Source organism: Eublepharis macularius, chromosome 6, assembly GCF_028583425.1.
Source record: "Eublepharis macularius isolate TG4126 chromosome 6, MPM_Emac_v1.0, whole genome shotgun sequence".
In the NCBI taxonomy this organism is placed as follows: Eukaryota; Metazoa; Chordata; class Lepidosauria; order Squamata; family Eublepharidae; genus Eublepharis; species Eublepharis macularius.
Genome location: NC_072795.1, coordinates 86,212,709 through 86,238,892, shown reverse-complemented (window position 1 = coordinate 86,238,892; position 26,184 = coordinate 86,212,709). Strand labels below are relative to the sequence as shown.

Genomic DNA, 26,184 nt, shown 5'->3' with positions numbered 1-26,184 from the left:
GCTAGCTGGGTGACCTTGGGTCAATCACAGCTCTCCTGAGAGGTCTCTCAGCCCTACCCACCTCACAGGGTCATTGTTGTGAGGATAATAACACACTTTGTAAACTGTTCTGACTGGGCATTAAGTTGTCTTGAAGGGACGTATATAAATTAATTGTTGTTGTTGTTATTTTATCAGCTTTTAAATGGTCTGCTTCTGTTTTGTGAGTAGTTTTTACACAGGTTATGTCCTTATGCCCAGTGGCTTGTTTTTAATATCTTGGGGGTTTTTAATACCGGGTTTTTTTAATTGTAAACTGCCTCAACAGGTGTATTGTCGAAGGCTTTCACGGCCGGAGAACGATGGTTGTTGTGGGTTTTCCGGGCTGTATTGCCGTGGTCTTGGCATTGTAGTTCCTGACGTTTTGCCAGCAGCTGTGGCTGGCATCTTCAGAGGTGTAGCACCAAAAGACAGAGATCTCTCAGTGTCACAGTGATTCTTATGTGATTCTTTTTCTCTTTTCACTATCACTATCATTCAGCTTTTTGAGAGATCTCTGTCTTTTGGTGCTACACCTCTGAAGATGCCAGCCACAGCTGCTGGCGAAACGTCAGGAACTACGATGCCAAGACCACGGCAATACAGCCCGGAAAACCCACAACAACCATGCCTCAACAGGGCTCTGAAAATGTGGCATATAAATATTTTAAATAAATAATATGCAAATTAGATCATTTAGCTGTGGGGATATGGAATTTCACAGGCTATTATTCATATTAAGGAGTATTCTCTAGTTCATTTATGCAAACTACAATTGTTGCTCCAAAATTACATGAAAAATGTGAATTGTTAATGTATCACACAATTATCCACCATCACGCTAGTGTCCCCCAACCGTGGTTTGAGCCAGGTATTTCTCTACCTCTGAAGAGAAGTCTGAAAATTCTACCCATGAAATAATTTATGTTGTCACAGTACAAAATTATTTATATTTTAATTTTTATTTACTTATTGGGAATAACCACTGGGAAGTCTGCCGAGATGCTACTCCTTGTCAGAGCAGTTGGTTAAATACTGCAGTCCCTTCCTGTCATAATTTGGTTGATGATCCAGTTCACACAGAGCTTTCTTACTGTTATGAACAGTGTATTAAAAGTGCACTAGCAGCACACTGGGGGATGGAGCAGCAGTGGCCCTTGAGGAACCAACAAACAGAAATAATATCTTGCCTGGACAGATGGAGAGACAACTGTGGGCTCCCATTACACTCTACCATCTGGAAGACATTTAGGACAAAAAGATCCCATCATTATACACCCGAACTCCCATCATATATCAGAAATGGAGGCCATCCCTAAGCAGAACATAACAGCAAAAATATTGGCTAATAGCATTACAAAAAGGAACTCCAAAGTTGATTTTAATACTGCCAAAAATAGAAACTTGTTGAAGACTCCATTGTAACAATCAGAGAGTTCAAGAAAACACAAGAGAACATATTCTGGCACAACCATGGAACAGAAATGCAAAAGACCACATGCAAATGTTTAACAAGGATGTTTTAAACATGTCACAAAGCAGCTGCTGATTAATGCTGTATAAAAACCATGAAAACAAAAGAAATAATGTGGTTACATGAGATAAACAATACATATGCATGATATGAAACAGTGGACTACAAATAAAACAGTACCAACCCGCCCCCCCCCACCTTTCTCTGTTCTATTGACCAAATAACAATATGGTTAAGTAAAATTTGTACCCTTCAAAATAATTCTTCACCTTATCCTCTCATACAAGCAGGACCTACTTGAAATTTCGGTTATGCTACAGATCTCTTCACTGAGGCCACTTCACACAAGAAAAGTCTCCTATACAGGTTTTGCTTCAGTTGAGGAAACAATGTGCACATGAATGTATACTTCTCTTCTTCACTGCACATAAAGTCACACGTGGCCCATCCAGTTAGAAAGCCATCCTCTGTGAAGTTGAGTTCAGTGTTGGTTTGTGCTTTCAAATGAACTCTCCACTTCCAGACTCTGACAGATAGCTCTCAGCTCATCAACCCTTCCGCTCCCTTTACGTTCAAACTTGTCACTCTAGCAGATGTGTACTAGTGGGTAAGCAGGGCATTACGTAATTGCCTCCACTCGCCATCTGCTTTTACATTTCCATCTAGAAATGCATGCAGTATTGCTTAGAGACCCATTCTGGCAAATTATAAATCAGGATAAGTAGAGAACTCACTCGTCCCAAATTACCTCTCTCCATCCAGGCCTCTTTAGGACTTGTTCATTGCCATAGATCACTGCTGAGCTGCACAACAAGCAACTCATCTGACTAGAATTGCCAGCACTAAAACAAAACAAACAAAATACCATCCACAGACCTTGTGGATGAAGAGTGGCAAACCTATCAATTCCAATTTATTGTGATGCAAAGAGATCTACAGAACCTGCATAAAAGAGACATTAGGAAGGATTATCTTCAAAGAATGAAATCAGCTGCCTTCTGCCTATCTTTACTCCCTTCCTTTCTCAGTGTAAAGGTGAAGTTTGAGATTGCCTCCCCAAGTTAATACTTGTCTCCATTGCGTTACTGCATAACTTTACCTGTCGTGATACTTTCTAACAAGCAAGCTACAGTACAGACAATGAAGAAGGCACTTACGCTTCTCTATGCACTTGAAAGCCACAGACCCATCCAACATGGAAACATGTACAGAATTATGATTGTAAGAGTTTATGAACAGATGGTAAAAAAGCAAAGAGGCTCTTTGTTCTCCTGGTTCAGCACAAGATGAGTGCCTTACTATTATTCCCTTTAAACAAGCATACACTCATACAGAACACCTACACACTTACCATTTTCCCCTTAGTCTTTATTTTCTTCTTTTAATATATGGAACCAACAATATAGTTAAGCCCAAACCTTTACAACAGGTCTTTACTTTCCCAGATGTCCAAGTGGTGACAAAGAGGTGATATCACTGAAATTAAGTGCATGTCTGGGTGCTCTAAAATGGCCTTTCCTATGCAGAACCTGTGCCTTAGGGCCAAACTAAATGAGGCATAGAAAAATCCATGTAGGCTTTAGCCAGGGCGGATTCAGTGGGTGGAGCCACGTTTCACCCCCCTCCCCCCATGTCTTTTTAAAGAGACTTTTAAATCTGCACCATTTAAAGAATGGGAACGTTGTTAGGCAAATTTCTGTTTTTTTCCCCAAAAAAATCTCCTTGGATGACTGAGACTATGAGCATGGGAGGGTGGTTAAAGCAGGGGGGGCAGCTTCTTTAGCCAGAGAACTGACTCCTCTCTGGCTGTCCCTGCTTCCCCCGTCCCTGCAAACTGGTTGAGCAGATGTTGCAACACTGCTTAGTGAGGAAGGCTTGCTACGTTATAGGAAGCCTTACTCATTATCTGAGGCTGAAGCATTTCCATGGGAGGCCAGACTTGCCTTGATCTATCTGTTGGTTCCTTTTTAAAAAAAGTTAAAAGCAACTGTGCCTCTCTTCTAAACTGATTAGGAACGGTGGCATGGCAGGATTGAGGTAATAGCCATCTTCCCAGAAGCCCTCTTCTCTATGCAATTTGTGTTGTGCATCCTGGGTGGAAAGCATTGGAAGAGAATGAGTGTGGATGAAAGAGGAATAACAAACAAGATCTATGATTTGTGTGTGTATAAGTTACTGCTCATGGCCTTTTAATTCCTCAAGTCTTAACTTTAATAAACTACTAGAAGGAAGAAACATGCTATGGAAGAAGAGTTCATAAATATATTCCAAAAATATGCAATACTACAGAAACTTCACAAAGAAATAAACATCTTCCCTCCAATTACACAAATAGACACCCTCTGGAGAATGTTTAATACGATTTGGAAACATGGATTCTTCTTGATCTCTTATCAAGGGATGTCAATCAGGCCAAATGCAGGATCAGAAAAATGGGGGGGCGGGGGGGGGGACTAGAATAACCTATCCTTGGCTAGCCAAAAAAATTGAAACTTGATTTTCCAGGCCAGCAACCAGGCAAGCCTTGGCAACTGTAAAAAGATATTTAACCAAAAGCAAAGGGTAATCAGCTCTTATTACTAATATATAAAGAAACAAAACAATTGGATTTGTATTCATTCTTGCTTTTTAAAAGGTCAGCCACAAAAGACCTAAACAACACTGAACCAATTTACTTCCATTTTCTCTTACATGCATAAAAGGCACTTTTCTTAGTTCATTACAAAATTCTATTGTGCTCAAGAGCAGTCTACATTCTGCAAATTTCATGGTTCCTTTATGGTTAGATTCCAAAAAGCAAAGGCACCATACTACCACATTAATTAGCTGCTTTGTTTCCAAGCCACTCCACAAATGCAATCATTCATCACCACCTGATTGGTTCCAACCATTCAATGACCAGCAGTGCAAGGTTACTGTTTGCCTACATGAGAAATATAACTAATTTCTTACTCTACCTTGATGCAGTCAGTTCAACAGAATCCAGAGCAGCAACAGGCCCATCAGAGACATCAGAAGTTAGTGGCTCCTCAGAATGATCCAGAGCAGGTACCAATTTTATGACATCCTCAGGGACTGAATAACTTGGAAAAATAAGATATGGAAAATTGTTAAGATGCCCTTTTGAAACAACCATTCTTTATAAGCATCTATCAAAACCTGACATCTATATTTCTGGGCAATTAGTGAAAAAAAGTTAAAAAGCAATTATAATGCTTTACAATGTTACACTCATCCACAAGCCACGTGTGTCACTTGTTCCTCTCATCAGCTTACTCTGTCTCTCAGAACCTATCAGTCCTTCCCATATGACTCCCCGGAGAGTACCTGAGTCACATATGCCTAGAGGCTGATTTCGTACCAGAACATCTATCTGCATTATTGTCTTTCATATTCCACTATACAGAATACAACATGCTCAAGAAAGCTCTTTCACAATGCTATTTTGATGTCTCTAGCCAAGGGGATGGATATTCATCATGCATTTCCATGATTTTCAGCTGGCCACAATAAACAATGATTAGTGCCTGTGCCAAGCTAAAACTATAGTATGGTTAATGATGACAAAGTAAAGGAGGGAAGAATTTCAGTGAGCAAAGGGAAGATTAATTTGCAACTAATTCTGGATATTAAATAAATGAACAGTGACAGACACTTGAGGTTATTAAGACTGTTAGACAATTAATTATTTGCTCTGGCACAGTTTTCTATGAAATTTCAGATCCTTAAGAGATCTTTGCCTCAAATAAGTCATTATATCTTAATATACTGCAAGTCTGAAAATCACAGAAATGAAGTAATGCTAATGTAAACTCAGTAGATATGAAAAATTTGGATCAGATCCATTCAGAAATGTTAGAATCATCCTAGCCTGCTTCCATAGACTAAGGATCTCTACATTGGTTTAAGCACTACTGCAAATATATATATTGGTAATGGAGCTTCCACAGGTAGGAGCTTTCTTTTCCCACCCACACATGCTCTGCAGCAAGTCCTCACTGGGAACAGTGGTCACAGCTGCCATGGCAATTTGACAACCTTTTTTGTTTTTGCTTTTTTTTCATCTGTGCGCTAAAGTTCTACTAGGGTTCTAAGAAAATTTTAAATAGATAAGGAAAATCAATCATTGCAGTGCATTATCAGTGTTGACATACAAATAGTATCCCTTCCTCCATTTAGTAGATTTCTTCCCCATTCCCTTCCAGGCAATTGGGATAAAATCTGCCCTATAGTAATAACTGACTAAAAAAAGAAAAACGCACAAAAAGCTCTGCAGCGGCAAGGCGGAGAAAAATGGTACCCATGAGACACTAACGGTGAAGCAATATTACTGATGTGGGCAGGACCTTTGTAGCAGGAAAGCATACACAATTCCTTCTATGCAATGCGCTAAGATGCTTGGTGGTGATGGAAAGGGCCATCGAGTCATAGCCGACTTATGTGACCCCCCCTCCCCCCCTGCTGGCGTCTTCAAGGCAAGAGAACAACACAGGTGATTTGCCATTGCCTACCTCTGCTCTGTGACCCTGGACCTCCTTGGTGGTCTCCCATCTAATTACTAACCAAGACTGACCCTGCCTAGATTCTGAGAGCTGATGAGATTAGGCTAGCTTGGACTATCCAAGTCAGGATGCTAACATGCTTGAGCTGTGTAATTAAAAAAAAAAAGATGGGGAGGGGTAAAGCCAGTTTGGGAAAGAGCATACTGAGGATGGGAAAAATCTTGAAAAGATGTCAATTAGAGCAGGACGTCATTTATTTTATTAGTTTTTTTAAATTGCCCCAAGTTTGAAAACCAGAGAAAAACTTACATATGTCATAATTACAAAATATTCAGGACACTGCTCTAGGAACACCCTTATACTGCAAAATGTACAGTGCAAACTGATCTTTCAGGAAAAAGTAATTTCTACCTGGATTCTTTATGCACAAAAGAATCCTCTATAGTTTACTACATAAATATTCAAGGAACATTTGTAGGAAAAAACTGCTTCCAAATTATGCTCAAGAGTGTGTGCCTGACTAAAACATGTTTCCTAATTATTTCACAGTTTAACTACCAGCTGTTCTATAACAGCTGCAACTAGCACACTGGAAATACATTCAAAGGGTAGTGGCCTCAGTATCTGCAATCCAGACAACAGTGGGGTAACGCTACATTCTTCTAATACACAGTGTTTTTAAGGTATCTGGGTAAAGCTTGCAGAGGTTGCACACCACTATAAAGAAATAGTGTAATTTTAACACTTTGGAATGCTTAATTAATTAAAAACACATACACAAAAAGTTACTAAACTGTTTTGAAACCATATTAAAAAATATGTCCTAAAATCCTGAATGAAACATAAGCAAAATCACTATCACATTCCTTAATCTCTTCTAAATATGTCACAGTAACCACAATGAATGATCAAGCTTTTTATCAAGTTAAAGCCATGAGTAAACACAAAGAATCTCATTTGGTCACCTCTGGCTTTAGGAACATTAGCATTTCAGCACTCACAAAGCTCATAGCTCAAACATTCAGATATTTTATAATGCAATCCTAAGCAAAGTTACACCCTTCTAACTGCATTCGAGTCAAAGGACGTAGAAGGGTGTAACTGTGCTTAGTACAAGAGGCATATGAAGGCTGAACTTTGATACATCTGGCTTTCTGTGTTCACCACAGGGATGTCCTGCGGGGACACATACCACCATGCTCAGCTTTCAACAACACATTCCCTGTATTCCAAGGTGCACACTTTATATCACTGAACCAGAAGCATTTTTTATTAAACACTGGCTTACAAGACACTTCCAGTGATTTCCCATTCAGGTTGAAGATCTTATTCATATACACAGAATGACAGTATATCAGACTACATCTGTAAATCATTTTTTTGCCATTTCTGGTTCTTCATGCAAACTATCCCAATGGTACATGATTGTAACAAAGAATGTATTCTGTGAAGTAACAATACAAAGTTACACATTATAGATCCAGAGGAGTTAGCCGTGTTAGTCTGTAGTAGCAAAATCAAAAAGAGTCCAGTAGCACCTTTAAGACTAACCAATTTTATTGTAGCATAAGCTACACATTATACATTACACATTATAGCAATTTCCCCTACTGTGACAGTTCCAAGAAGCAGTCACAGAAATAGCCACAAAACATAATTATGAGCCACCTGAGCCATAAAACTGATGGAGTAAACTGGCTTTGAGAAGGTTTGTTTTGATACCTAATTATATCCATTTTATTGATCAATCTCAGTTGCTACTCCACATATTTGTTTAGGTATCTGCAAAACACGTGCCATGGTTCTTCCCTACTAATCAGACTCAACAGAGGTTCAATCAAAAAACAAATGTTTTCACCATCATATCTGTTGGAAGCATTTTGTAGCTACTAAGTTTGCCTGTGTGTGTGTATAAATAACAGAACTGAGAAACAAATCTTCCATTGTCATAAGTATATATTTTATACTTGCAAGAAACACTTGCAAATTTGTAGTGCTATTATTTACATGTGGTGCTGGAGGAGAGTTTTACAGATAACATGTATGGCCAAAAAAATAAGTAAGTGGGTTCTAGATCAAATCCACCCTGAATTCTCCCTAGAAGGTAAAATGACGAAACTGCTAGGGTTACCAGGTTCCCATACACTCCTGGTGTTGGTGGTGGGGACCCAGTACTTACTGGGAGGTTTATCTTTGTGTGTGCACAAAGTGTGCATGTGCTCCTGATGGTAATGAAATGGTGTCACTTCTGGAAGTGACATCATTATGGTGGGTGTGCTCCTATGCTTTGTACGGGGGCGATTCAGCCCTTTGCGAGCCAAAATTGGCCCCTGTCAAGCGAAATGATGTCACACTCTGCTGGGAAGGAACCCGCTAGGCATGTGTCCTAGAGGTTTTTTGCCTACCAAGCCCATTCCCCATGCCTTTTCCCCAGCCAGCCAGATGAGAGGTGGCAGGGGACAGAAACTGAAAGCGGGGGATCCCCTGCCCCCACAGGGGGAATGGGATCCCGAGTCACATCATGAGAAGACATGACTCACTGGAAAAGACAACAGTGCTAGGAAAGGTGGAAGGCAGTAGAAAAGAGGAAGACCCAAAATGAGATGGCTGGACTCCATAAAGGAAGCCACAGCCTCCAGTTTGCAAGATCTGAGCAAGGTTGTTAACGATAGGACATTTTGGAAGCTGTTAATTCATAGAGCTGCTATAATTCAGAAGGGACTTGATGGCACATAACTCAATTAAACAATTAACCCATTCCTCTGCCAGCTTCTAAGATGGAAACAAAGTCTTCCCATTTTCTAGGAATGGGGCAGGGACTCCACCTCAGCAAGACATTCCTGCACACACACACACACACCCCTTTTGAAGACTGGGAGATCACACAGCTGCTGCCAACCACAGCCACCTGGCATTCAGATTACCTTAGAATACATGGTCGTTGGGAATCAATAATTCAGGCTTACAAATTCTAAGTAATTTAGTGGTACAAGGGAAGTGCAATCTTAATGTAGTCATCCAAACTACTTTTGGTATAAATTGGTTTTCTCTTCTGTTTTCAAATGTAAAGGATTTCTGCATAGAGAAGAAAGAGATACCACACTGAATCCAGTGTGAACAATAATAATAACAATAATAACCAACATCAGTGTGACCATATAAAACCACCCTTCCCTTCCCTTGGAGGTCATGTACAGTAAGATCACATGATCCCCCCCCTTAAACTCGAAATTAAAAGTATAGCTGATAAAGGGTCTTACTGTACTGTTTCTGAGGATGGAAACCTTCATGTATGCACTGTATGCTGGCAAGGGTTAAGGGTGGGGATGTCTTCAACAAGATTTTAACCAAAATAGGGGTCCTCTGATGGTGAAAGCACCAGAACCATTGTTTTAGGCTATATTATTGGTCTGCACTCTGCAGGCTGATATCAAGACCAAGAAAGAATAGGCAATGGTGTAACTGGCTGTGGCCCAAGAACATACTCCAGAAATGTACAGTGCACAGGAACTTCATGACACATCTGCAAGAATTCCTCTTCAGGCAGCTCAATGAAGGAAGGGTTTTCGGAAAACAGCAAATCTTAAAACCAAAATTCCTAATCGGCAAGTCTGAAAAACCCATCACATGACCCATGTCCTTTCTATAGAAACAGAAACAGGCTCAACTCAACAACCTCTAGAAAATTTCCATTGCCTCCCCCTCTCTTTTTTAAAGATTGGAATCAGATTCCCAACAGTGTTTGAATATGTTTCCTTTTGAAATAATCATGTTTATCGTATTTGTAGGAATTCAGGTGAAGGATAATGAGTTGGTGTCACAACAGATATATTGTCACTTCAAAAAAAAGCCTGACACTGTATTTCTGAAATGCTTCACTCTAGTTAATAAAATTGAGAACAATTTTACAAAAGGGAAATCAGTTCCCTCTCTTGCTCACATGTCTCTTCACATTATACCTACAACCTTATCAAATGTGCCTGATACCATTCCAAAGGAAGAAAAATTTATATTTGCATACACTCCTCAGAGGATATTGAAAAGTCTAAGGGTAAAAAGACCTCCAACATTTGGATTCAGTGCAAAGGAATATCACATATTTTACAGCACCCAGAATCTTTTTTTTAAAAAACTGGGCCTTCTATGCTTTTGACAAATAGTGCAGGTGATGCCTTTTATACACATACTATACCAGAAAAGTTTTAGGTGTGTATAAACCACCCTGCTTTTAAATACACAGAAGCAGGGATTTGAAAGGGGGACAGGGAGTGGCAACCCAATCCTATTCAATCCAGAAAGGGATTTAGGACAGCTGCAACTCTAACAGAAAAAGGAGTGCCATCAAAAGTGGCTACAGCCCTAAGATAGCATGATAGGGGCAGGAGGCCCTTCTTCCTGTTTTCCTCTACCAGCCAATATCCCTGCAGTTTTCTCTTCAAGGATGTCTTGCCTAGACACTTTAGAATATGCTATTACCACACAAGTCATATTCCATTTCTAACATGACACTGACATTTCTAATAACTCTGACTCTAAGGAAAGAAATAAAATAAATCTGATTATGAAAGATAATCTTCAAGGAAGCAAAGCAGCATACAAATGTCTCTACCAAACAACCACAACATATTCTTATGGGACTGAAGTGGCAAGAGAACAATGAGACTGTGATCACATCTGAAGCTGAAAATATAATTCTACATCAACTGTATGAAATCCTGGCAAAATAAGAAGATTTGCCAGGTGAGGAGATTAGTCAGAAATACGTGCCTCAGAGGCCTGAACTCCACCCTTGTGTGCCCATTCCATGCACACACCTTAAGTTAATCACCCTGTTTCAAGTTGTTCCAGTAAAGAACCAAAACCCACTTAAACAAAAAGACTTCTAAATCATCAAGATGAGTCTCTAAATGGAAATGCTGTGGGGATTGTATACATGTACTGCAGCCAGTCTATTTATGCCTCAGTTGAGTAAAGATCAGCAGCTTAAATTATTTTTGCAGGGAACAACCTGAAGTTGCAATTAATTAAGCGAAATCCAACAGAAGCTAGCAAGGATTATCCTGACAAAATCCCACCTCAGTCAACTGAAGGGGGGAGGAGGAACGGCATTTGTTTTCATGAACACCTTTCCATGAAGAACTTGTATTCATGCAATTAAGGTTGCCAACTGCGAGTAGGTTTGGGCAGGCAGATCTCCTTCAACGTTAAAGCAGGGATGAATAAGGCACAGGAAACAGGTTCAATTACTTAATGTATGCCTTTCTTAAAGCTGTTAAAGATACCAAACCTCAGAGTTCCCAGATTCAATCCAGTTATTTCCTGTTAAAACTTAACAAGTCTCAAATAGTAGAGAAATTTCTGCAGTCAATACCAAGCTAGGTGAACCAATCACCCACTTTTGATCATCCACCAACAACCATCACCCCAGTGCAGTGTTTAGGTGGGTGGCGTGTTGGTCTGCAGCCCAGTGGCACCTTAGAGACTTGGCCTCTCAAAAGCTTATACTTTGAAAATCTTGTTGGTCTCTAAGGTGCCAGTGGACTAAAACCCTGCTGTTCCTGTGCAGCAGATACAGTTCTGATTCAAATCCCTGCTCAGGTCCACAGATAAGAGGTAGCCTGGGGTGAGAACTTTTTCAGTCTGACAACACAGGATTGTTTAAAGCACAAAATGAGACAAGGTTACAACTGCCCTTATTCTAAAGTGAGAAAATCCACTGACCCACACAATCCAAACCAACATATGCCACAAGCAGAGAGCAGGTGCAACCCAGTAGCTGTAATAGTACAGGCGTAGAAGTATATTTTCACCTCCAAGGCTTAAATAATTCTACCATATAACACACACTGGAAAGAATATATATTTGATTTCTCATCAAACACAGGTAATATAGGCTAAAAGTGTAATATATGAACACAATCGCCAGTTACTAATCTAGTTTACTCAGAAGTTAGCTCTACTTGATTTAAATAGTACTTATTTCCAAGTACATGTGTACAAGATCACAGTTATTGACTTAAAATTAAGTACCAGTGAAATAAAAATAGAATTTCAAATAAAAGCATTTAGGATCTGGACAGTGCAGTGACACTAAAATCACTACAGATAGTGTGGTTTAAGCAGTTAATACTTCCTAAGAACCTAAATAAAAGATATTGTAATGCCATATAGCTACAGTTATGGGCACACAGCATTCAATGCTAACCATCTGGCCCATTGCTATCACAATAACCGTCAGTCCTGATAAACGTCAGACGGATCTGTTCTGTAAAAAGAAGCTCCAAAGTGCTTGGCCTTCCTTGCATTACGACACAGTCTTTTTTTTTTAAAGCCTCCAATTTACTGCACATAAAAGCAAAAGCCAGGCATTTCCCTGTGTAACACAACCCACTACGTCTCCATGGAACTGGTAAACACATCCTGAGTCAGAGAAATTCAAACACATTTTCCAGCAATGTGCAAACTCCCCTTAGCTACCAGAGCATAAAGACTGAGGGTGTTTCTTTTCACAGTACTGCAACAAAGTTATTATTTAGTGCAGTTATTTAATAACATGGGATACAGTTTATAACAGCAAGATAGAGGGGATTTTGGAGAAAAGCATCATGTCTGAAGTTTTTGCCTTTTTCAAGGTCACTTTTATTTTAATATAGTTATTTGAGAATCCCGTCACTCCATTACAATTACTTCCACTATTTCTACAGCCAAACATTTTAGACTTACCAAAGTCAGGGGACGAACAGAACATCAGTGTTGGATCATCCTCAAGTTGAAGACACACACACACACGCACACATCCAATACAGACAAGTTTTCCTTAGGAAAAGCGTTTGTAAAATTCCACCTTTTCCAGTCAGAAACCAGAAATATTAGCATGCCAAATTCTTCTCCCCTTGAACTCCACCAGAAGTTAATAACTTCTCTCTCACATACACCTCGAGTCCAGGAAGGAATTTCTAAAGTCTCGTGTTCGGTGCTGCATATCTCCTCAGAATGGAAAGCTGTTTGAAAGTTGAACTACACAAAAGGCCAATGGCTATTTAAAAAAAAAAAAAAAACACTGGAGGAGCACAGCTTTAAGAGGCTCCTCCCCGAGGAGCGACCAGTATTTAGCAAACAGGCAGCTTTTCCGAAGGCATCCGAGGCCGCTTGGCGGTCAGTGGAATGTCGGCACTCGGCACGCCGCTCCCCCCCCCCCCCCCACATTTGCAACGTGTTGGAGAAGAATCGCCCCCGAAAAATCCACCGCCGCTGAATTCCTATTAGTTTGGAGTTTGCACTGACTGGCTCCTTCCTCCTCCTCCCAACACAAGTGTGTCTGTATGCCAGGGAAAATGAACACGTGGTTTTTATTCTTTTCTCTCCAGCGCCTACAGAAGTTGCTTTCCAGGAGTTTTTGAGTCATGACAAGCAGATAGCTGTTCTGCATTTTCCAAACGCTTTCCACTCGCCCTGGCAATCCCACCCCCCACTCCCACCGGTTAAATCAAACTGTTTAAAAATCTCAAATCCGCAAAAATCTTTACCTCCTTTCTGTCTAACACTCTCCCCACAATCTTGGACTTCTGTTTGATTCACTGACGCTTATAAAAGTGGGGCCAAATGGGTCTGGGCTTGAAAAGATGCAGGTGGTGCGCGGCTGAGCAGAGCTCGGGAAGGGTAGGGTCTATGGAGAGGAGGGAACTATACAGGGATGTGATGCCACAGGGTGATCCCATAGAATCCACTATCCAAAGCTGCCTTTTTGTCCATAGAAACTGACCTCTATTGCCTGGAAATCAATCACAGTTTCTGGAGGCTTGTAATTGCAAAAAAAGTGAGTCTTAGAACAGCCTGGCCTCACTCTGCAGTTCTAACATGATTGCCATGTGAATGTCTTTGCTTGCACAACCTCAGTCATTCCTTTCATTTGAGAATGTTTGATAATAGAATACAAATATGGCATAGAACCTGAAAAGACTAATAGTCATATGGCTTGGTAGGATCCCCCTGAAGAAAATCACAGCTTTGGGGGGCAGACTTCCTGCTGAGCACCCCCCCCCCAAAATCCCTCTGCCATCTCTAGGCTCTGCCCCTAAATATCCAGTAATTCAGGCTCTTTATGCAGCAGCATGAAGAGGGAAGGTGGAATTGTCAGAATTGCACTGAAGTAAAAAGAGAGAGATTAGGCAATTTTTCTCTTTCCCATCTTCAACTCAGTCACCTGACCTGTGTAGCCATGACTCTGAGAAGCAAAGTTTCTGGGTCAGGTGGGCTGCTGAGCAGAGGGCAACATGGAAAGATCTCTGATCCTTGTGTTCACAGATCTCTAGATACAGCCCTGGATCAGTGAAAAGGAAAGTGAAACAAGTCCATCAGGTGGTGCAACCAAAGCCACAGAAAAATAACTCACGTCCTAAAAAGCTTTAGAATTTGGGATGGTTTTCTACTGACTTCAGTAAATCCAAACAATTGATAACTACAACAAAGAGTGTTAAGAGTTAATGGATACCCTTTTTGCTATAATTCACTTTGACAGGCTCTAACTCTGAAAAGTAGGATCCACATTAACAAGACAAGAAACAGAGCTCTGGAATACGGGAAGCTACAACTGGAAAATATGATTCCCTTACACTTCACTGATGCAAAGACACACCCAGAAAAGGAAAGAAGAGAAAGCAAGATATACTTGGTTGGACTCCAGCTTCTTTCAGGGAAGCCATCTGCTTTCCCCCCCTTGACAACCACATTTGGGAGTTTATTTATTTATTTAGGATATTTCTATGCTGCTTCAAAGTCCTAGAGGTGGCTTACAATTAAAACAACATAACAATAAAAACAAGCCATTGGACATAAACAGCATAAACACTATCCATAAAAGAAAAGCAAACAATTTTAAAAGCTGTAAAAAATAAACCCACTTATTAGAAGCCTGTGTAAAAAGATATGTTTTGGCCCATCACCTAAAAGGAAGTAAAGTAGGCGTCAGGGGAGTTTTTCTAGAGTAAAGTTCTGAGGTGAGAAAAAGCCATTCACATGTACTACAAATTGATTTTTACTTGAGTTGTTTCTGCACTTCAATAGTTTTACACTGCTCATCCATTCATTTTACACAATTAGGTGCAAGAAGAATTAAAACAAAAGTTTCACACAACACTTAATATCTTGTCCATAAAATATGGAAATGTACATCCCTACTGGCAAAATCCTACTAACGTGTGCATAAAATGGCTACTTAAATTGGAAGTGCGCAGAAAACTTCCTGCTGCACTGTGGATAGAATTTTTTAAAAATGGGACATGCAATTCTTTAGGAGGAGATGGCAGTGGCTATCGCCAAGAGCTCTGGCTCTGGCTCTGGCTCCACTTGTTTCCTGCTGCTTATATTCCAGCTGATTTTATCTATTGTCTGGTCCAGCAGTGTTTTTGAGTGTCTTAAGTGATCTGTATTAGACATCATGACTTGGTTAATCATAGAATCATAGAGTTGGAGGGGCTCTCTAGGGTCATCTAGTCCAACCTCCTGCACAAAGCAGGAAATTCACAACTACCTCCCCTCTCCACACACCCCCAGTGGCCCCTGCTCCATGCCCAGAAGATGGCAAAAAACCTCCAGGATCCTAAGCCAAGTGACCTGGGAGAAATTATTACCTGACCCCAAGGTGGTGATCGGCCTTACCCTGGGCATATAAGAAGGAGCCACGAGAACTAAGCACTGGTTAATGTTATTAATCTATATTTTAACTTATATATTTATGGATATTTATTTTGAATCTGTATAATTTGTATTGCAACATGATTATTATTACTGTAGCCTGCCCTGAGCCTGCTTGTGGGGAGGGCAGGCTAGAAACTGAGTGAGTGAGTGAGTGAGTGAGTGAGTGAGTGAGTGAGTGAGTGAGTGAGCAAGTGAGTGAATGAAATGACTTTGAGGTTCAGGAGGGGATTGGAGGCAAATTGTGGGAGTCTAGAGAAAGGAACATTAGAGTAATGTGTGCCCCTTGGTTTACAATTTTATCTGGGAAATCTGTCAGATGCTGATCTTTCTTCTGACCATGCTCCCAAAAGTGAAAAAAGGGCACAACATGGTAGATGGGGATAGCTGTGATTGGTGGTCTATACTGATAGTTTGGCAGTGCAAAGGTATTACTGTTCACTATATGTTTAGGTGCAAGTAACTCCGATCCCGTAAGCAACCTGGTTTGCTGGACAGCTCTCTCTCTCTCTTCTTAGGCCGAATCCACACTACCTATTTGTTTCCGTGGCTTTTTTGCAATTGGCGCGCTATTCATGCAGATACTCACATGCTTTCCCATTCCGCGTGTTCCCCGCCATCACCGCGCCACTATTGCGCCTTCCCTCCAAACCACGTGATATTCGCGGAAATCCATTTTCTTCCCTTTTTTTAAAACAGTGCATAATGGTCGGTATACCAGTAAACCAACTGTAGTGAGCAGCGGTTTGCGCGGGAAAAGAAACGGTCACTGGAGCATGCGCATGTCACACGGGGACTGTTTCCCTATTGAGTTCCCCAATTTTCAAGAGTGTGAGGTGCTAAGCTGAGCAATCCTGTATTTCCCACAATGGTCATCTCCAGTGAACGGCAGGTGTGGGAAATAAATTTATTCCTGAAGGCTTCGGAAGCAGGTGGGAGATCGCATGCTGTGGCGTGGCTAGAGGCCATTCCTTAAGGCAATTCCTTAAATGTGAAAATCTCAGTTCAAATTTGCCCGGGATGCAAACCAGCCAATTGTAATAAAGTGTTCTGTGACGAGAAAAAATGAGCCAATCAAAGATAAGGGGGAGGGTACATTGCCAGTTATCAAAAGTCAAGATATCGGTATACCGGATAATTGACCCTTTTTTTTAAAAAAAAGGGAAATGACGTGCGCCATCAATTCTGATGGCAGAAGATGGAACCACCCACGGTAACGCTTTACTCGGTGGCGTGTGGAGAACTGATTGCGCCATGAAGACGCACCGGAAGGGTGGATGTGAGGATGCACAGCCTGGTAGCGGAATGAAGGCAATTGCCATGACAGCGAAAGATAAGTGGAAGATGAGTGAGTGTGGATTTGCCCTTAGTTATTTTTTGTTTCTCAGGTTAATTATGTCCCATTCAGTGTACTATCCCTATTATTTCTGAAATGATCTCCAATCAGTTCTTGTTGGGGAAGCATAACACTTTCCTTTTCACGTCTCAAATAATTGCTCATCAATTATTTATTTTATGCTGTGTTTTTTGTGCAGTTATGAATTGATGAAAAATTTTAAAATGTAAGTAGCGATGGTTTTGGCTACAAAGAAAAAAGCAGTAATTAAAGCCTTTCCCCTCTCTGGTCATGAAGTATTATCATATTGAGATTACAAATCTCTATTTTTAGATACATTTATCTTTAGTATTTTTATTTTTTTTATTTTTTTAACTAACATTTTTTTTATTTTTTAACTAACATATTTGTGTCATTTTAAATAAAATAGCACAAGATAAACTAATCCCTGCAGCAACTCCCCCTAATATTTCAAGTACATTAAAAAAAATCCATTCTGCTGCATTTTCCATATCATCAGTATAGTTAAGAACATTTCTTTTAAGGGTCACCTGATGAGTGAAAAGGATTAGACCAGAAGCTGCTTGCTTGTGGTCTAGTGCAGTGGTCTTCAGCCCATGGGTTAAGTAAAGCCACTCTAAATTAGCCTGTTGCAAGTGCAGCTGCATAGACAGCAAGGGTTCTACAGAGAGCGCAGCTGCTTCTTGTTGTACATACACTGAGCAGAGCAGCAGGACTGTGAGGAGGATTCACTTAAGAACTGAGATGTTTTTAACTTTTGATTTGTCTCCCATTACGGTACTCAGCTTGTGTTTCCTGTTAACCTGCTCTCTTGTTCTCTGGGCCATACTTTTGGCCCAGACACCTCTGAGGTCATAATTCTGGCCCCACCTCTCAATCTTATATGACTCTTACATCTTGTGCTTGCAGCAAAATGGGTCCTGGGTTTTGAAAAGGGGAAGATCAGTGGTCTAGTCATTTTTTTTGTTTAATTCATTGTCTTATAGAGGCAGTTGCAACAATTAGGCTAAAGGGCTCACACTTTAGCCAGCAGTTTGGGACCCTTCATTATTATGTGAATCCTGCTCATTCCTTCCCATACCAGCAGCCCCTGTGCTGCATTGAATCCAGCCATTCCATCAGGAATGGCTTTTAAGGAAAAGGCACAGGGGGATTGCAGCAGGAAAGTGAATGTAGCATAGGGCTGCTAACCTCCAGGGAGTGGCTGGAGATCTCCCAGAATTATAACTGATTTCCAGGCCACCGAGATCTGTTGCCCTGGAGAAAATGGCTGCTTTGGAGGGTGAATTCTATAGCAATATATCCCGATAAGTTTCCTTCCCTCCCCAAACCTCACCTTCTCCAGGCTCTACCCCAAAAAATCTATAGGAATTTCCCAACATGGAGCTGGCAATCCGAATGTGGAAAAACCTAATTCCAGAAGTAAAATTTCACTCCTGGTTTTCAGAGTCAAGCCTGTGTCTAAACAGTTATCGAGCTACTGGGGCTGGATCCAATGCCCAGGTAAGCCTTAAGAGACATTGCTCTCAAAGCTCCATAGAAATCACAGTTGGGATTTTTTCAGACTGCAGTATACTACAAGCCCTTTTAGTTTATGCAATATGTTTGTAGATCTTTTTAATTAGATGAAAAATCATTTTCTTCATTGAACTAGTTTAGTCTCATTAATCACAAGTGTTCGTGGGTTGGTCTCCAAAACGACACCACACAATGGTATCTTACATGTGTTTGTTCAGAAATAAGTCCCACTAAATTCCTGAAATTTAAGCATACAGCCAAAGCTTAATAACTTAGCTGAACAGAGATATTAATTTTCCAGTACAGACCTTTTCACTGCTGTAGAAATTTATATTGAAAACCACTTCCTGCACATGAATTTAAAACTCATGAGAGCAATTTGTGGTCTCCGAAAATTAGAGCCATTCAAATCTCAGCAATGGTGGTTCTTGGAGGTTGATAAGAAATTTTTATTTCTGTTCCAACTTGCATTATGGGTGCAAAACCTCAGAGTCCCTGAAGAAGGAATGCTCAGTGAAGTCACCAACGCTTGACAGATGGAGTATCCATGCCAGGAAATCACATTTTGCATAGTTTCCAGCTGAAAACAAAAGTTGGCCCAAGATAACTGAAAGGTTAGCCAGAACTAGTAGGAAGAGTTTCCCCTCTTCAGATCATTCTGCTTCTTGTTTGGGCTTAGTGACAAAATCCAAGAAATGGTTATCAAGGCCTTCAGGCCATTCAGAAACTGTCAATTTTTAAAATGTTGCTTTTTTAAACAAATGTATCCCTAGGACGTCTTGTAGGTGCTTGCAGCAGAATAAAGGAAACCCATCTCTTGTTGCATAATCCTGCATTTGGCTTGGATTAATAAAAGCATCCAGTCCTTACTCTGAAACCTTACTATCTCTCCATCTCTGAATATATTTCCTACTGTGTACCTTCTTTGTCTCTCCCTACTCCCATCTTTGAGCCTGTAAGAAAGATCCCACAGACCAGCCACACATTGTGATGGAGCCTCTGAACAGATCGTAAGGGTCATAAGTACACAACTATGCCAGTCTAACTTTTGTGTCTAGGCAGCACTGTAGTGTGGGTTGCCAGCACCCAGGGCAACTCCAGTCAGGTGGCGACTCTGTCACCACACGCACACATGCAAAATGTGTGCGCACTCCCAGGACCATGCAGGGCTCCCATCCCCTAGCCTGGCTGGGAAAAGATGGTGCTAATCCCAACTCGAGCAGGAGGCTGAGGGCACTGCCCAGCAAGGCGCTCACTCCTCCTTTGCTGGCGAGGTGAGCTGAGGGGAGGGGGGCAAGCTCATCTGCTGCTCGGTGAAGTTCTCAGGGTGGTGGAGGCGAGAGAAGCGCGGTGGGATGGGGCTGTGGGCGGAAGGTGAATCGCCCTTGCCTGGCCCATGCTTGCGAATAAGGTGCTCCCCACCCGGCCTTGCCAGCGCCTGTGCTGGGGATGAAGTGGGCAAATCAGGAAAGGGGTGTGGGCCAAGGGGCAGGGAGGGCTGGGAAGTACCACGGGGCCATGGCGCCTTCCACCTGGCCCAGCCTCTACACTGAGCATTACCATGCCTGGTGGCTGCTGCAGCCAGCTCCATGCGCTCCCAGCCAGCAGACTTGCCTGGCAGCCTCTCTTTGATGGCACCCAGGGCATGTGACCCCCCCCTGCCCCCCTAAATCCGGCACTGTGCCTAGGTAGATACAAAGTTAACTTGAAGCAATGGCCCAACTAACGAGCTACCTAGCAGCCATTTCTAGCCTTGGTCTTGTAGTACACAATGACTTGTACATTAATAGTTTCATACTTAGACACTAGCTTGCTTGTTTTCAGTCTATGCTCTTGCTCTGTTTTATAGCTGCAAGAAGTTACCACCTGCTATTGCTGCCAGGTCCCCTGCTTTTCTTTGAGCCAAGCTACACGAGATGCCAGACACGTGTTCTTCACATGTTGGGTCTCGCAAGGTTCCCTAGGTAGTGAGTCTTACAAAGAAAAGCTGCTCAATGCGATTCTCCACCAGCAGAAGAGCGATGGGAAGGATTTTCTCTCTTGCAAAAAGCCTCTGCTCAGGTTTTCCTCCAGGAGCTTGGGGGCAGGGGTGGATGTAACAGGAGGCAGGAAATCCAGTGCAGCTTTTTGCAAGAGAGTCTCCCACACACACACTTCTCCCCCAGCGGAGAATCGCATCGCGGATTCTCTCTCTCTCTCTTGCAAAAAGCTCCCCTGGATTTCCTGCCTCCTGTTACGTCCCCCACCACTGCCCCCAAGCTCCCAGAGGAAAACCCAAGGCTTTTTGAAAAAGAGAGAATCCCTCCCATAGTTCTTCCCTGGCAGAGAATCGCATGGAGTGGCTGTTCTTTGTAAGACTACACTACCCAGGGAACCTTGCAGGACCTGCACGTACCCAGGTGTCTCATGTAGCTTTCCGTTCCCAGATCAGATTATGATCATTCTCTGGTAACCAGTCCTATATCTCTGGTGTCTCATGTTCCCAGCAGCATATATTATACAGATACACATACTAATGGATTGGGGGTTGTCATGGTTCCTGCCACATGTAAACAGCAGCAAATGTACATTTCCTACTATATTACATGTGAACATCAAGAATAAAACTTGGCCTTCAAAATGTCATGCAAAATTCTGGCTGGACAGCTGCCATAAATTGATCAAAGGGACAACTGCTTTTACATATAACAGATTTGCCAAAAATGTCCTGCTTGACATTTGAAGACACCAAAGAATAAGTAATGAGGAATTTGGCTGCATCCTGAGGGGAATGGAGCGGTACCTGCCATCCTTCATCAATATCTAACACTGTAGTGCAGAACAAAGACAAAAATGAACGCCAGCTGGTACAGAACGCTTCAACGTGTTTACTGTCAGGAGCTAGATGGAGCATGTATATATTTCCCGTTCTGTAGTCATCAGTTACCGGCTGAATTCAAGGTCATGATTATCACATTCAAAGCCCTTCCTGGCCTTGGCTCCTCATATCTATGAGACTGCCTCTTCTCCCTGTGTTCCACCATGGCAGCTTCACTCATCTGGACAGGACCTTCTGCAGATATTAACCTGAGGTTGGGCAAAATCAACAGCTACTTGTACATGTGTTTCCTCTGTAGTAGACCCCACCTTATGAAATGGCTTGCTTGAGGTAGTCAGGAAACCTCCCAACTCTCCTCGCTTTCCACAAACTATGCAAAATTGAATTATTCAGGAGTGCTTTCTACCCAGATTATAGGCCTGTGTTATAAGAAATAGCTCAAAAAGATACCTTGGTAGGGACAGGGACTATAGGCTATGCTATTGGATACTGTCTGCTAATCAGAGGTATTAAGGACAGCTTTTCACATTATGGTTTAAAGACAGGGGAAGACTTCACTCTCACATCTGGAGAGACAAAGAAACTTCTCACCTAACAATTTAATCCTAAACAGTTTCACTTTTTTAAATGCACTGACATAAATGAATTAAGAAGGGTAAAATACTAAGATACGTCTCCTTTGGATTTCACTGTAAATGAGCAATATGTGCAACTGGTTCCTAATGAGATTAGTGAACCGCCATACTCCAGAAGCAAGTTAGGAGTCATGTGACTGGATAAAAGCCATTCAGCTGGAGCAGGAAGTTTTAGCCCTGACTTGGATGGACCAGATGAACCCAATCTTGTCACATCTTGGAACCTAGGCAGGATTGGCCCTGGTTAGTACTTGGATGGGAGACCACAAAGGAAATCTCGAGTTGCTATGCAAAGGCAGGCAATGACCAACCACCTTCGAAGTCTCTTGCCTTGAAAACCCCAGCAGGGGTTGCCATAAATTGGCTGTGACTTGATGGCACTTTACACACACAGGAAGTTCTAAATACACACTAATTTTCACAGCACATCTCCTGTCAAGAAGCAAACAACACCACCAATGCTGACTACTGTGTCTAGGATATACTAGCGGAATGGGCCAGACAGTTTCATGTATAGGGCATTCCTGACTTTTACTTTCTATAATCTTTCAACATATTTCTCCTAGGATAACATTTCTCCTGGGACTCTCAGAATCTCATTAGATAACAGTAGCAATAGGGCAAAACTGAAAATTTCTCTAGGAAGTATATAACTGAAATTAGTGGAATCTATGTTTGATAGCCTCTTTAAGGAAGCAAGCTATCTCAGTGCCATAACTCGTGACATTTCACAGGGTACCATGAACTGGATCCCAAATCAATTCTTATAGGGAAACTAAAAAGCAGCTTTAGCTATTACTTTGTGATGAAGGAATATGACATCAAAGGTTTTTTTTTCTTCCTGTTCCATAAAAATTCCAGTTCACTGGGGAAAATACAAGATAGTGGAAGATGTGAGTAGCTCTTCTGAGTAATTGGCTATATTTATAGTATATGGCTAACAGAAATCTATAATTCCAAATTTCTTCTACAGTTGTTTTTTTAAAGTTTATACTATTGTATCATGAATGATTTTACCCAGGTATTGTGAATGGTTTTATTGATGTTTTATTTTCTTCTGTGATACCTTTTATTGGTGTTTTTGTAAATTGCTGGTCATTCACCTTGGAAAATAAACTACTACTACTACTACAGTTGTTTTTACCTTTTTAACTTGCTCCCTATTCCCAGTTCTTGAAGAATTAAATACTTATGCTTTACTACTAAATTGCTGAAAGGCCGGAGGTATCCCTTGAACCAGAGTGGAGCCATTTTATTATCAGAAGCTAGGCCAAAGATATCAGCAAATGCAGACAAACTGTCATGTTTCAAAACAAGCCCCAGATTGAATGGTCTAGCTGGCAGTGGTGCCACTAAGAGCCAAACTACAAGTGACGTCTTACACAGGTTGGACACTAGTCGGCTTCCCTCAAGTTTTGATGGGAAATGTAGGCATCCTGGTCTTGCAGCTGTAATGGAGAGCCAAGCTGTAAAACCAGGGCGCCTACATTTCCCATCAAAACTTGAGGGAAGCCGACTAGTGTCCAACCTGGGTAAGACATCACTTGTAGTTTGGCTCTAAGATGTCTATGGCATGGAAAAGAGCAGAAGTTTGAAATAAGGATGTACCTAGAAATGAATACAGTGGCATGAAGAGCATTTCAAACTGTATAAAAAATTGGGGAACATCATAACTGGCCCATCAGAACACAAAGAAACTTCAGGGAAATCCAGAACTTTGCTTTGAATGCAGGGTGGGAATGGACTCTTGGGATATTGCCAAGATAAAAAACACAATAACTCCCTTGGTTCCCCAAACCTCCTCTTTAGTGGTGGTGAATGTGGGCAAACATAGTGGCATTCTAACTAAATCTTCCCTCTGGAAGATACATAGTTGCTGCATCTGAATCACCTGAGAATAAACAATAGCTTCTGATGTAACAAGACTGTGTACTGTGAAGCCAGATGTCTTTACTTATTAAGTCACATAGAAGTGGAAGGGGTAGTAAATATTTGGGCCCAAGGATCACTTCCCTCAACAACAAACAATGCTTTGTCTTTTTATTTCAAACGTGCCTCAGACTTGCAGCTTACCTTTGAGTTTTTTAAAAACACATAGAAGAGGAAGGAATCATGGAACTCCTATAACATGTAGTTTCAGCCTTGAAGAAGGAATTTTCTCCTGGGTCAAATTTGATTAATAAATAATTCTTCTGAGGCCCCCGGCCCCCACCCTTTCCCCTGCAGCACATGGTCTAGCTCTCTTGCTTGACTTCTTTGTTCTCTAGGCTTTCCTTGATGTCCCAAGTTTTGGAGTATTGCAGGAGTGAACTCTCAGTGTCATTAAGCAGCTCTGGACTATAAGACCCCAAACATTTCCTGCACCCAAAATGTCTTCAACTGAATCAGAAATGTATGCCTTTCACCCACATTGCTATGAATAACATTTTGTCGTGTGATTTTTTTGTATTTATTAATGAAATGTAAACTGTCATAAATACTGCATTAAGTATATAAATAAATAGAAATATCACCACTACAGAGTAGAAGATACTGGATATAAAATATAGACAAGTGTATTGTAGGAAATAAACATAACAATAAATATGCAAGTGGAGAGGAAATATTGGAAGATGTGTGAGTCTAACTTTGTAACACTATGGTGTCTACAATCTTCACTTTTAATATCACAAAACGAGGGCTATCTGGAACACTATAAAACAACAGACAGGCATGCTGGCAACAGACACTCATTCGCTTCTTCCTACAGCAGTACATTCTTGTACTAAGCAAGTTTGAACAAAGGCAATGTTCCTTATTAATTGCCTTGGGAAAGTGAAGTTCTTGACTCTGTGAATTTATTTTTCTCTGTGCACAGTACACAACTTGGACATATCTACAGACATGAAGCTAAAAAAAGTTACTGTTGTTCTGCAAAAAGCAGCAGCTGCTGTTGCTTGGGATGAATATTCAGACAGAAAAAACAGGTGATGATAAATTCTTCAAGCATATGCAAGTACAAAGTGACATAGTTATGAATTGGCAAAAGCTACTGAAAGACACCACCCAGTTTGCAACAGGAATAATATCTCACATAGGGATTTTCTGTCTTTACGGTGCCATCGTAAGCAGAGTTGCAGCTTTCTAAGATGATTCAAGTGAGTGGGCTTAGAATAGTCTAACTCTGCTTAGAACTGTACTGTACATCTCTTGAACCTCTGAGCCGATACACAACTGACAGGGTTGTTAAGAAATGCCCATTTTCTTATTGCTGACACAGTAGGAAATGGAGAATACATGAAGTCTGTTGATGCTTTTTTAAAAAGCATCTTCCAAATATAGAATTCCTCAGAAATAAGTCAAAAGTAGTCAAAATTGATCATTTTGATCATGAGAATGTCGTATCATCTCCTCTACGTGCATGAACAAGCCTTTCTTTTTCAATCAGCAGTATCTTCCATCAATATACCATACATGCTCACAGGGCAGCTATTAATTCCAGCTCCTGTTCCAAAATAGCCCTCCAAATTTGATGTGGTTGCCACACATGTCAAGTCCTAAAGCTACTGTTTCTACTCTTTGCCTTCTATCGGGCCAGATATTATTTTGGTGTGAACAGAATTGCAGCCAGGGCTTGAATTCTTAAGTAAGCAGTTCAGTTCATGGTAAGTTTATCTAGAGGAAGGGGTGCCACTTTTCTGTCTGAGAAGACTTTTCGATCTTCATTAAGTGTCTTCTTGATATGCAGATGTTTAACTAGTGAGATTATTCCCATCACTTCTTCACTAACTAGAAAAACCTTCACATATGAAATGTTGAGAGTCAAGCAAAATTAGATTTGCCAGATAAAAGTTGGTTACCCACCTGCAAGTAACATGTGCCACCTTAGTTCTAGTTGTAGGAGGGGGACAGAGAGGAAAAGAACTCTTCACACACACACTTTCTGGTTTTAGTGTTCAATTCACTGTCATGCACCTGGATAGAATTATTTTGATGAAATGGAGCAGTACCACCCTCTGGAAAAAAATGAAAGCTTTTCACTGTACCTTTCTACTCTGGCAGCATCTCTCGCCTCATCTGAGGGGTCTTTGGCAGCTACTACTATAACATCCTTCTCAGGTGCATCAAGGAAAGAGTGACAGAGTTCAGGAATAGTGCTGAGGTTATAGAAAAACAGGGACACAATTAGT

General features: G+C 41.2%; 1 protein-coding gene across 7 annotated transcripts in view; it reads right to left on the bottom strand.

Annotated features, from left to right (window-relative positions):
• TACC2 (transforming acidic coiled-coil containing protein 2) overlaps positions 1-26,184 on the bottom strand; it is a 190,057-nt gene that overhangs the window by 116,133 nt on the left and 47,740 nt on the right. For all 7 annotated transcript variants that reach the window (XM_054982166.1, XM_054982163.1, XM_054982159.1 and 4 more), the window contains 2 exons: positions 26,041-26,151; positions 4,450-4,575 (listed from right to left, as the gene is read on the bottom strand). In XM_054982166.1, the coding sequence (XP_054838141.1) occupies positions 4,450-4,575; positions 26,041-26,151 (237 nt within the window). The remainder of the gene's footprint in view (positions 1-4,449; positions 4,576-26,040; positions 26,152-26,184) is intronic.